Source organism: Cheilinus undulatus, linkage group 2 (genome assembly GCF_018320785.1).
Source record: "Cheilinus undulatus linkage group 2, ASM1832078v1, whole genome shotgun sequence".
Taxonomy (NCBI): Eukaryota; Metazoa; Chordata; class Actinopteri; order Labriformes; family Labridae; genus Cheilinus; species Cheilinus undulatus.
Window position 1 is genome coordinate 18,099,460 of NC_054866.1, and position 12,897 is coordinate 18,112,356.

At 38.4% G+C, this 12,897-nt stretch overlaps 1 protein-coding gene across 1 annotated transcript in view; it reads left to right on the plus strand.

The window, feature by feature from the left end:
* LOC121525428 (POU domain class 2-associating factor 1) overlaps positions 1 to 12,520 on the plus strand; it is a 30,468-nt gene extending 17,948 nt beyond the window's left edge. The window contains exons 3-5 of the mRNA XM_041811434.1: positions 10,192 to 10,231; positions 10,326 to 10,630; positions 11,963 to 12,520. Of these exons, the coding sequence (XP_041667368.1) occupies positions 10,192 to 10,231; positions 10,326 to 10,630; positions 11,963 to 12,379 (762 nt within the window). The 3' untranslated portion in view covers positions 12,380 to 12,520. The remainder of the gene's footprint in view (positions 1 to 10,191; positions 10,232 to 10,325; positions 10,631 to 11,962) is intronic.
* The last annotated feature ends 377 nt before the right edge of the window (positions 12,521 to 12,897 follow it).

Here is a 12,897-nt window from a genome sequence, read left to right on the forward strand (position 1 = left end):
GGATGTACAATCTGAAGTTTTACACACAATATTTTATGCACTGCCACTACATTACAATTATGTTAGGAAATATCTGCAGGAAATATCAGTGCGATGTCTTTCTGGACAGTGAGGTTTCACTCAGAGACACTCAAATAGTTTGTCAGCAGCTTCATGCATGACTATGTTGGTAACACTTAATTCTGCTGTTCTAATGTCATCATTGACTTTCTATAAGAAGCACAAACTGTCTGCTAGGTGTAAAGGTTTGCAGTCTCAAATAGTTTGTGCAAAAATGGGGGAAAACTGTACAATTTCAATTTCAAAATCACAGTGTTGATTTCCTAAAAAATCTGTCTTCTTTGTAAGCCATGTAACCAATGTTCAGTAGATATCAGTAGATATCAGTAGCAGTAACACATGCATCCTGTACACTGCAGCACCAGCACTAAGCTAGTCCATGAAGATGTCAGGGTGCAATCTAAGATTGCAGATTTTCTCATCAGTGACTTTTCAAGCCTAGATTGACTTTTTGACCATCTGAGACCAGCGTTTTCTTAAATAACAAGAAGATTATAAAGACTTGCACTATAAACTATAGCCTTACTGTTTTCCTTCTTGATGCCTGCCATTGTGCCGTTCCAGTGACAATATCCATGCCTTTAAATTCCTTATGGAAGCTTTTCTAGCTAGCCTTGAACTTAACCACAATTTCCACATGGCTGCACCGTGCTCCGCAGTGCCATGATTTTGCTCTGACCTGAGGCAAGCGACCTCGCCCACTAAGTGTGTCTAGAGCCTTGTGCCATAGCGCACAGGCCTAATCAGAGGGCAAAGATCAAGGGAGAACTGTGAATTCACACAGGAATAGTTTGTTAACCATGGACTATTTTACCTTTGGGGATTAATTTATCATTCATTCCAGCATGAGTCCATGATATTATTGCTTCTGCTATTGGGTGACTACATTAGGAAGTTAAAAGGTTAATGTTTGCTTAAAAGTTCTGTGGTTTCATGTAATATTATTTGGCTAAATGTTCTCTAAAGTTAACTTTTCCTTGTCAATGGTGCCATTGCAGCCCTTTGACCCACTGACCTCCTGGTGACCCTTTGCTCTTGCTGCAGGATGAGACAGAATGTTGATATAGTGATGATTTAAAATCAGAAGTCCGTGCATTGTGTTTTATTGAAAAGAGTACTGGATATCCTACACTTCTGACTTACTGCTTGGAGCTTTCTGATTGACCAGAATTGCCACAGTTCGGCAAGGGCCAGTGCTGAAAATAGACCTGCAGTGTATCCCCGAAGTGCAGCAGAGTGGCGAATCAGGGGCATGCCGGTGCCAGACTGGAGCCTGGGCAGTGGAACTGTTCTGATTTACTAGAGAGGGAACGATAATCTCTGCAATACAATTCACCAGAGGATCGTGGCACAGCCACTGTATGTGGAAACAATAGGTTAGGGTCTTCAAAGATTTATCCACAGCAGTAAATCTGATATTGAACTTCTTATTATCCATTTTAATCCATTTTTGATCATTTCTGCTGCTAGCAGCTAATGCTAAACACCACTTTGTATCCCACAATGCTTTGTGGCAGACTATGACAATCAATGGTAGGCTGTTCCATCGTCACATCATGATAAGCCAAATTGTGTATGTCTCAACTCTTAAATCCTGAAGGAGATGGTCTGAACAGCTCATAATGGAGAGAAAGACAGACAGAGAGGCTGTGACATGTCTGTCACTGTCTGTGTCACTGCAGACAGGAGCACCTTTGAATAATGGCACAAATAGAACCAATACAATAAGAATTGTAGGTCATGTACTGTCGTTTCAATAGTTTTGTGATGCATTCAGGTTAGTTCAGTCACTGACAGGATGGTACTTATTAAAAATATCATCTTATTTCTTTACTAACTAAATGTTTTGGTGCTGAATCATAATCAAACCAGAACTCTAATAAAAGACACAGTTTCAGTGACTTCTGCATTTCAGAAACTGTATGTGAAATGTTGCTCTTTTTTTTTCCAAGGCTGTATTGTTTTCTTTTTTAACATAAATACTTATCATTTATTATTTCTCTGACATAAACACTAAAAATGAAATCTATAACTTTGTAGTTTGGAGCACAAAGGGCTCTGACTCTGAGCTTCCATATCAGAAAGTAATTTGCTAACAACTTTTTTTTGTCTAATTTTAAGTCAAAAATATATCACGTTGTAAAATTATGACCTTCCCAGATAAATACCACATTTCAAGATAATGGAGCTTTTAGATTTTAAAATGAGATGTTTATCTTAACTTGTGGGGTAAATGTAACTTAGATCACTTTGGTTAAGTGTAATTTGTGTCATTTTGAACCAGATATTGGACATTTTCCCCTGGAAAACTTTGAGTTTTTGCCTTGTTGCAAGTTGAAGTGAAACAGCTTGGTTTGGATTTTTACCATGAAAGAAATGTTTATTTTATTCTTTCAGATTGACTGAGCCTGATGTGAAGTGCAGCTGGCTAATATAGAGCACAATGGATTATTGTTTAAACAGGGAGCTTTGGCATCCTCGTATTTGCACAGTTCTTTGTTGAAGAGCACTCACTTTACAGTTAAACACACCCAGTCAAAACTTAGCAGAGCAGCACAATCGGAGAAAGCTTTGTTGATACTATTAAGACCAAACCTTCCCTCTGCAGCCTCAGGCAGCAGAAGTTACTCACTGTCCTCTATTCAGCCAAGACTGTTGGAAAGAAAGGGATATGTTTTAAGGAAAAAATTATGTTCATGTACAACATTTGCCCCAGGGTTATCTAAGTCTCCTAGTGTCATACATGTGATGAGGAAATAACTTTGTATACTCTAAACCTTCATTTAAAAAAAATGTAAATAATAATGAAAAGCATTTTCTTGAATGTAAATGACTCAATGGGATACTCATTACCATGTACAGTTATTTTAATCAGTGTTAAAAGAGTTAAACATATTTTAATTATTTGCAAGGAAACTGACTTTTTTCCAGCACTGTGCTCCATCAAAATTTGCAAATCATTTTTTTTTTATTGTTCTCATACAGTTTTGTTTTAGAAATAGGGATTGAAGCATTGAACATGGTGTTAGCCTAGGTCAAAGTGTCTGTTCAAGCTAAAAGGTTTGAGTTTTCACCGTCACCGTCTTGTTTCTTTGGAACAAAAAGTGGCATTTTACCACAAGATTGCCAGCACTAAAAAATATTCTATTTCTTCATCTATTTCCCCAATTATACTGAGATTATAATTAAGCTACATAAAGTCAATGCCCTGTTGGATGCAAATAATTTAAAGAAAAGATTGAAAGCATAAACTCAGGAAAACATAATAAAAAGTAGGTTAAAGGGATAATTCAGTGTTTTCAGAGTTGGATCACCTTGCAATATATAGTAGTGGCATTAGCCTCCAGTGATTTCAGTGAGTTTTGCTCCTTTAAGACATCTCTGGTTGTTCCATAACAGATGGGTGCAGAACTCTGCTTAATTTAGAGAGTTTTACACAAAAATGTATGCTATAATAACATATATCAAGTGTTTTATATCCACCCAGAAAGCCACTGTGTTTGGCACTATTTTGCAACGCAAGCTACGGCTACATGCTCTTCTACGTCAGAGTATCGTCATCTCTTGATCAGCAACAAAATAAACTAGAACTAGCTATTTCAGCTCAGTTTTCCACTTCAACAACGGATGTAATGGTTTCACAAGGTAAACAAAGCTTGTCTAATTCTCAGCCTTTTGAAGAATGGATGGTCTCCAGAAAGTTTAAGAAGGCCCATAAAAAGGCAACTTTCATAATGGCAGGGAACTCTGGATGGGGAGTGATGCAGGCTGCAGGCATCTGAGAGATGCTATCTTTGATTAGAAATGTCCTAAAGAAGTGTTGTGAAGTCCAACTGAAGACAGCAGCAGCTCTCTGGCTTTATTGGGCTCACAGTTTACACACTTGCACCATCTGACCATTATTTGTTGGTGAAGACAATTTAATGGATGGCGATGATGAGAGGTCTTCTCATATTGATGATTTGTTGGTTCACTGCTGATGTTTAGCATTTAAAAATTTAAAAATTAAAACAGATAAAGCTTCTGTACATCATGTGCATCATCTCTAACTCTCTCACTAAATCAGCACGTCGTCACCTGACAAATGGAGGCAGTGGTAACAGACATCAAAAATCACACACCAGAGGGGCAAAGCTTTTTCCTAATGACTTTTGCATTTTTAGTTCATAGGCATCAGCTTTAGTCTGTTTCCTAACCAGGTAAAAACCCCTCAGGATGCTTTATACATCACAAAACATGAGGTCAAATGGTTGTGTTATTTATAGATGTGCAGCCAGTACTACCTTAAAACCCTTAGATGCTCTTCATCACTGCACTCATATTAATTTCTGGTAACAGCTATGGAAGTAACCTTAATCGCACATTTATCTCTCACCCTTTCTGTCTTTAAATGAGTGTATCCCTAACACAGGTTCTCAGTCATGACTCATTTATAGTTTCACAGATTTTTTAAAATCTGTCTTAATTCTCTAGTCACATCTGAAATCTTTAATTCAGAGCTCAAAGCAGAACTTCATTTTCTCATGTGAATGCTTTCATACGCTTTTAGGCAACTCTGCAATAAATGAAGATATTAATGAGAAACTTGACAGGATCCTGGTCAGTCCAAAGACATTACAGAACATGTACTTTCTTCATGCTTGTACACATCAGCACATGTAAAGGTAGGGTGTGTTTTTCTAGCAGTCTCCTCACCCTCAGCCTTCAAGTTAAAGTGACATTAGAGGAGTTTCATAATCTTTCTTTGAAGCTGTGACCGAGCGCTTTAACACTCCACCTGCTGTCAGAGCTGTAACATTAACCAGCTCCTCACTGTCTCTGCACTCATCCAGGCGTGTGACAGCTCTGCTGCCTCTCAGACATAGAAACATGGTAGTTAGCAGTCATTTTTTTTCATGGATTTTATTTATGATGTGGCTCAAGGATATCTACACTAAAAATTAGCTCAGGCTATAAAGGCTGTAGTGTGTGGCATTGGTTTACTTGCTTCATTTTAGTTCTTATATGAATAAATATTAAATAAATAGATAAATTCATTGAACTGAAGATGGAAACTGCCTCCCTGAAACGGTCTCAGTGAAGAAAGTTTGCCTCCAACTAGTCTACTTGAGATAAGTGATAAGTCTTATTTTCTCTAAAGCCAAAAAAGTAACAACAATCCTGACTATTTAGACATAAAGAAATCAATGTATGACAAACACTGATAGGCTAACAAGGTACGTTAGCTTTAAAAGTAACTTATTGTTTCAAGATCCCTGCCATTAAAAACAGTTTATGCTATCACACACATAGGAAAGTAATGTGTGGGGATACTTTAGAGTCTCCAAAAACTAAAACCTTTTTGCAACTGGTTATACAAATCCCTGCTTTTCTCCCCCCAGGGTTTTATCTGTAAATGTAGTGAAGCTGTGTTTAGGTTAATTGGGTTAATTTCTAAACAGGATGTCACATTCATACTTCAAGTATGGGATCTGTCCATACTGACCACCTCTTGATACATTGGGACAAGTCCATAAATGTCCGAGGACCTGTGAACACACACACAATCGCAGAGGCAGTGGTGATGTCAGCATATGTTGAGCAGCCAGGATAACTCTTGTGTTGTGGCCAGGCTGTCAGCCAAGACCTGACAAGAGTTTTGTTGCATAGTCTGACATGGGGCCGTTGTGAACAGCCAGAAAAATCATGTAGTCTCAGTTGGCCATAAGACAATAGTTACTTTCAAAGACTAATGCCTCTATTAATAATGTAAATAAGTGGTAAAGAGTGAATAAAATCACATGATCATGGATGCTAGTATTCCATGGTCATAGTTTGTGCTTTGTATTGCACCATACATTTTCAGTGGGAGACTGACCAGTCCATCGCCTGCCTTACTGCAAAGCTGCTCTGCTGTAACTCATGCAGAATGTGGCTTGGCATTGCTCTTGCTGCAACAATCAGGGACAATCCCTGAACAGGATGTCATCTGGATGGAAGCACATGTTGCTCCAAAACCTGTATGTACCTCTCTGTATTAATGATGCCTTCACAGATGTGCAAGTTACCCATGCCATGGCACTGATACACCCCACACCATTACAGATGTTTACCCCTACAATAATAACAATATAGATGGACCTCTTCTTCCCTGATTTGACAGCCATTATTTCCAAAACAACTTGTCAGACAAAGCAAACATTAACACTTTAGATCAGTCCATTTTGGATGAGCTTGGTCCCAGAGAAGTTAGCACTACTTCTGGACGTTGCTGATGTATGGCTTTTGCTTTTTGTGGTTTTTCATGACTGACTGTGTTTTTTAAGTTAAGTTAAGCTTGGAATTATGCTAGTTTTTCACAAGCAAGGACCACACTATCAACCATTGTTGTTGTTTGTTTCACTGATATTGGATTTTTCTTTTTGAATCAGGGTTTATACAGTAGACAAAGATTATGTTTTAGCTTCTTAGATGGTCTGTTGTTCTCATTTGTTAACTTGTTTGTGATGTGATGTCATTTCTTTCTATCTGTGGCTTAAATGGGAATCATCCACTTTTGAATGCAGCCTCATGTGCTCATTTGTGGCCTCACAGTGACTCTGAGTGTATCCTGCAGGACGCTGCCCTTCATTTCTGCTTGTGTGTAGAGGAACCCGAGCGCTGACAGGAGCTGTCAGTACTGTTGCCAATGCTGCATACTCTGTCATTCCTCCTGATGGTCTTTCACTACAGATTCTGTACAGTATAGTGCTTATCATACACTTACCCTTATAGGATCTCTCCAAAGTAAATATGTTTTTGTCTTTGTGCACACATAAATCTTTCAAAAGAGATTAAATACATGTAGTTTTTCAAAGTTGCCTTGGGGGTGTGCACATTCAGCCTATAGCGAGTTGACACGGGACATAGGGAGGAGATGTGTGCAGAGCTAATGGACATGTCATTTATTTTCCTCTTCTTTAGGATCAGGGAATACAAATTTATGCAGGATAATTCCTCAGAGTTTGAAACAAAAACATAACCACTGTCAAACTTGTGGCCCAGCCTCAGATGGATTATGTTTTATGTTACATGACATGTTTTGGTACAAGACTTCAGATTAATGTATAGACTTACAATACTCAATATCTTTAAACAATGCTCATGTGACCTTATGCTTGTTGGAAAGATTCATGGTTGCTTGAAATCCATTCGTGCAAACTCTCTTCAAACACAACATCACAAAGCTAGCACTACAAGTGAAGGTGTGACAGAATCCATGGGGATTGAATCCAGATATTTTGGATGCATAACATCCCGCTTTAGCAAACATACTCAGACACATAACCATACATTGTCAGATTTAGTTTAATTTGTGAAATACCTTGTCAGAGGCAGTGTTTGCACCCTGAGTTGCAGCAAGATACATTGAGAAAAACAAGGAATGGAGCTCTTAAATATGGAAAACTAAAAGTTTCTCATTAAAGTAATTCTGTCTCCTGGTTCTAGGTTCAGTAATTTTCTTTGCAGCCAGCATTGTAAATTGGATTAACTTTTTTGCTAAGGCAAGACTCTTAAAAACTCAGATGTTTGAATTGAAAAATGGGCTATTTAACTTCACATAACATGGAAACTACAGACTTGCTGCTTTGTACAGTTTCTGTGCACTGTAGTGTGACCTCAGAGCCTGAATCACAAAGAACGAATTGAGCAACATTTTCTCCCAATTAAACAGTGTGGTTCAGTGTGGTATTGCACATGGTTGGAGAGTGACCCGGCTACAGACCATTCATCTCTTCATCTCTGACGACCACTCTTACAGACCGTCCATCTAAGACACTGCATACATCAGCAAGGAAGTGCCATCATTTGCTAGAACAATGTATTTCTAGTTTTACAGTTTTTTGAAGAATTCACCTTTTTTCATAAACAAAGTCTGGTACTTACATTCATGAAATATCCTGCAAACCTTCACAGACCACAATTAAAATACAACAAAAAAATATATAACAAAACAGAAAAAGGTCAGAGGTGTAATCCAGGATTTAATTATTCATAGATCCATTTTAGAAGTAGTTACACGAATGGTGGCTTGCTATGCTAGCTACAAAAATAACATTACATGAGCCAATGTATCTAAGTAAGCTTCAGCAACGTGAGCTTTAGCAAACATAGCTAAAGCTAACATAGCTAGGTAATGTACCTATGTAGTTTATAAAGCTGCTCTGTGAGCTTAGATGAAGGTGCATTTGCTACATAGCTACATTAGCTATGTAGCACCATTATATATAACTAAGCTAGCTTTAGCAACATGAGCCCTAGCAAACGTACTGAAAGATAACTTAGCTACACAGATAATGCAGAAACTTAGCTTACGTAGCTGTTCTGTGAGCTTAGCTTTTGCTCTGTTAACTACGTAGCTATGTAGTTTACACAGCTATGGAAGCTAAGCTGTTTCATGTTGGACAAGCTTTATTTTTTATAAGCAGACTGTTTACTCAGCTTAATTAAACATTTTGTTATGATGTTTTGCAGGTCAGGTTTTTGACTTTTAACTTTTGGTATCCTAACCCTTATTTAGAAGTTTTAGCATGTATTTCTGTTCAGAGTATATATGGAATCTTAGATGAACGGTTGTAAGAATGGTGAACAGGCTGCTGCTAAGACTGTCTTACATGGTTGTCACCTTTGTTTATGAATAAGATACTTAATTGCTATGGGGCTTATTTTTATGGACACAGGTCAATTTTTCCCCAGATGGCTTCATGACAGCTTATTGAAATATGCAAACAGCACTGACACAGAGTGCAGTAAGGTGTGCATTCAACTCTTTGTGTATGAATTGTGATAGTGCCTTTTTGTTAACATACACACAATCACGGGGATTGTGTTGATGTCAGCATATGATAAGCAGTCAGGTTAGCTCTTGTGTTGTGGCCAGGTTGTCAGCCAAGACCCGTCAAGAGTTTTGTATATAGTCTGACATGGGGCCATGGTGAACAGCCCTAAAATTTGAATAAGATACTTTTTTGTTATCAGGCTTATTTTCATGGACACAGGTCAATTTTTCCCCTAATGGCTTCATGACAGCTTATTGAAATATGCAAATAGCACTGACACAGAGTGTGGTAAGGTGTGCATTCAACTCTTTGTGTATGAATATGTATGAACATACACACAATCGCAGAGATAGTGTTTGATAATACATTTTTAGCTGGAGCAAAAATTTTCCGAGTTATGAGATCCTCAGTGTCTTGCAACTTCCAAAAAAGTTTGGACAGGATTTCACGAAAAATATTTGCTCATATTAAATTTGATGGCAGCAAAACACCTGATAAAAGTAGGGACAGGGCCATGTTTCACATCATGTAGCATCTCTTCTTCTTTAAACAGCAGTCTGTAAGCGTCTTGGAAGTGCAGAGACCAGTTGATGGAGCATTAATGCGACCCTATACAATCAAAGATGAAGACTTGAATGTTGCACTGATAACCACCAGGGTAGTCCCTCTTCTCTATAGTCCCCAGGCATCTGTGGTTACCAAAAAGAATCTCAAATTTTGATTCATCTGACCACAGAACAGTTTTCCATTTTTCCTCAGGCCATCTTTTCTCCTGAGAAACTTTGAAAATGCTCTGGATGTTGAACTGAACCCATGGTTTAGACAAGCAGAGTTTGTTTAGTTTTTAAATGTGCATTTAAGATTAAATCAAATATAAACAGGCAGTCTTAATCCTTCAGGCCGCACAAATCAGTTTTTGATATCTTTATTTTGAGTGGGGAAAAAAATACACAAAAACGGGATTTTACATCTTTGAATGCAACTAAACCTTTTTTACTCTAGTTATTTGGGAATTAGTCACAAATGCTGAATGTGTAAGAGGCAGACATAACAATAAAAATATTACCTTTATGCAACAACTAATTTTATATCCCTAGGACACACAGATAAACACATACACAAACATACAGGCACACATATAAAAACAGACAAACTCTAATAATCATCTCCTCTCAGCAGCTGTTAACACCTGGGCACAACTGGTTCAAGTGTACATACTTCATATTTATATATAAACATCACAGTGTTAGCATCAACATGTGATTATGATTTAACTGCAAATTGCTGACATGCTGAACAAATGTCTTTAATGTTGTAATGTGTTTTCTTTCAGAATGTGGTCGCACACAACAACCAGTCATCGTACACACAAGGTACATGTTCATTCCTGACTGCTACGTTCAAGTGTTACCAGAAAACTGATTCCTGAAAGTAAAACCTTTGTCTCTGCCTGTCTTTAAAATTCAGGTGTCTTCAGCTCTGACGCTGCTGGTGGCTCTCCATCTGAGTTATCGCCTGCAGTCAGCGATGGAGGGCAGCAGTGCGGGGGATGGAAAGCTGCAGCTCCTACAACTGCCAGCAGCAGCGGCGGTCTGCAGGCAGCTGTGACACCATGGGCTTTAGCTGACTACAACCAGCAGGATCGCTCAGCAGCTCAGACTCTGGCCTACACCACCACCCCCACCCTCCCTGCTGATGTGTACATGCAGACTCTATGCCCCAGCTACACCATGCTGACCTACACACACACACCGCTGCTCACTAACTTTGGGGTGAGTGGGAAAGAACAGAGCAAGAGGGAAAAGTTTAAGTGTAACAAGTGCAACACTGGTGTCAGACTCTTTTCATGACTCATGAAAAGGTGGCATTTCATTGCACAAAGCCAGTGAAATTATCATATTTACTGTCTCTACACTCCAACACATTTTTATTGCGCTTCAATTAACAGAAAAATGTTGTCATAAAATCTTATTAGCTTGATTCTTGAATCACTCAAAAATAATCCAGTCTGTCCAGTGTGACAATTTACTGTATCTAAAAATTTGCATGCAAACTCTTGTCCACTATCTAACTTACAAAATATATTTATAGGCAATATTGAAATATTGTCAGATGGAATGGATGATATAATTATTATTTTGCTTTTTGTTTTTTAGGGGAGTTAAAGTTGGCAGAAAGTAGGCTGTAGCAAACAGTCTATTTCAGTCAGAAAGTTATTGACTATAGGGATGCCTTTTACCATTAATTGAATTTTTTGGCAGCAGGATGAGATGTTTTACAGTGACAGGATAATGCTTAGCAATAGGTTGAGGTTTCCTAATTTGATTGATCTAATCAGACATTGTTACAGTGGACAGATATCTTAATATACCTTGTAGAGAAATCAAGCATCTGTGCTCATATGCATACCATATCTCTGCACACATTCAGCTTTTTAATTTTTTTTATTTTGGGGTAATGTCCAGAACAGTGAGTGCTGAGATTCATTAAATGTTTGTGTATCAGGGACCTAGCAGTGCAGCCCTCATCAGCTTAAGACAAGAGGGCAGGGCTCATGGAGGAACTGTAAATTCATGCTGGAATAGCCAATTATTTAGCCTTTTTGGGGTTGACCTGCCATTCATTTAGACATGACCCCATGATATTATTGCTTCTACCATGTGTGAGTATATGATGAAGGTTGATTTTTGCTACAAAGGATGTGTAGTTTATCTTAACCTTCTGTAGTTTTTCACTTCAAAAGTTAACTTTTCTTTGTCTGACTTCCCGTTGATATTTTGCTGATCAGGTCAAGTTATAAACCAGTGAGGTTTATGTCTGTTAAAAAGATTTTTTTGTTGTCACTGTAATTTTGGAAAATGTTTGTTAATGCTTTATTCATGGTGGATTTGTTGAGGTTGTTTAGATAAAGAGTACAGTCCAGACTTTATCTTTTAGGCAAGTGTTTGGAGAGAATATTTATCATGAACTGACATACAGAGACACGTGCTGATCTTTGATATGAAGAAGGGCTAGTTTGAAGACAACTGCAGTTTCACAGTTAAATGTCTGTCTGTCTTGTAGGTTTTCTTCAACATAAATGTTTAATGATGTTTTTGTTTCAGACCATCCCTGTGGCCCCAGCACCAGCCTCCCTCCCCCAGATGGAACTCCAAGACTCAGGGTTGGCCTACCTGCCTTGGGCCCCGCCCCTCACCACCATCTCCACCATACCCAACACGGGGGTCCAGTTTGCATCTGGTCCTGCAGCCCTACCTGGGTCTCCTCTAGTCCACATGCCTATGTCCATGTCTCTGACTACCATGATCCCTCAGAATGTAGACCCTCAGCCACAGGAACCTGACCCTGAGCAGTGTGAGGACCCCCTTGACCCTGACTCACAACATCAGTGTCTGGATGAAGATCCAGATGTGGAGTCTGAACCTCCGAGCCTTCTTGATAAACTTCTAGAGGAGCAAAAGAATGATGGTGAAGAGGGCAAACACCGATATGATAGCTCATTCTTTGTGTCTGATGATTGAAGCAGGGCAACAGTACTTTGTCTCATTAAAGTTGTTGTCTTATTCTGTAGTTACAGCCTATATTTCATTTTGACAGCAGTGTACTCACAAATTACATCACTGAGTAATGCTCTTGCTTTGGCTTTATCATTAAATGCTTTGTTGTGGCAAAAATGTATGTGTATAGCACACTTATTGCTTTCTGTGTGATTACAGAAGTCCTGAAAGTCAGTGACAGTTCTGGTGACCATACTTGAAACATGGTGTAGCTTCATAAATAAATCGATAAGCCTAGACCAAAAAAAAAAAAGAAAAGGATTTTCCCCAAAGTTAAAAGTATTAACTTTTGAGATATTCAAAATCATATTGGAGTAGTGGATGGATGATTTAATAGCTGGATAAAAAGGAAAGCAGTGCCTTGATTGTTGTTTAATATCATTATCATTTTATTTCTCAGAGACTCTGAATGCCACACATTTAAAAGAAAAAAAAAGAAAAAAAAAAAAAGGAAACGTACAAACAAAAGTTGATGTAAGCCA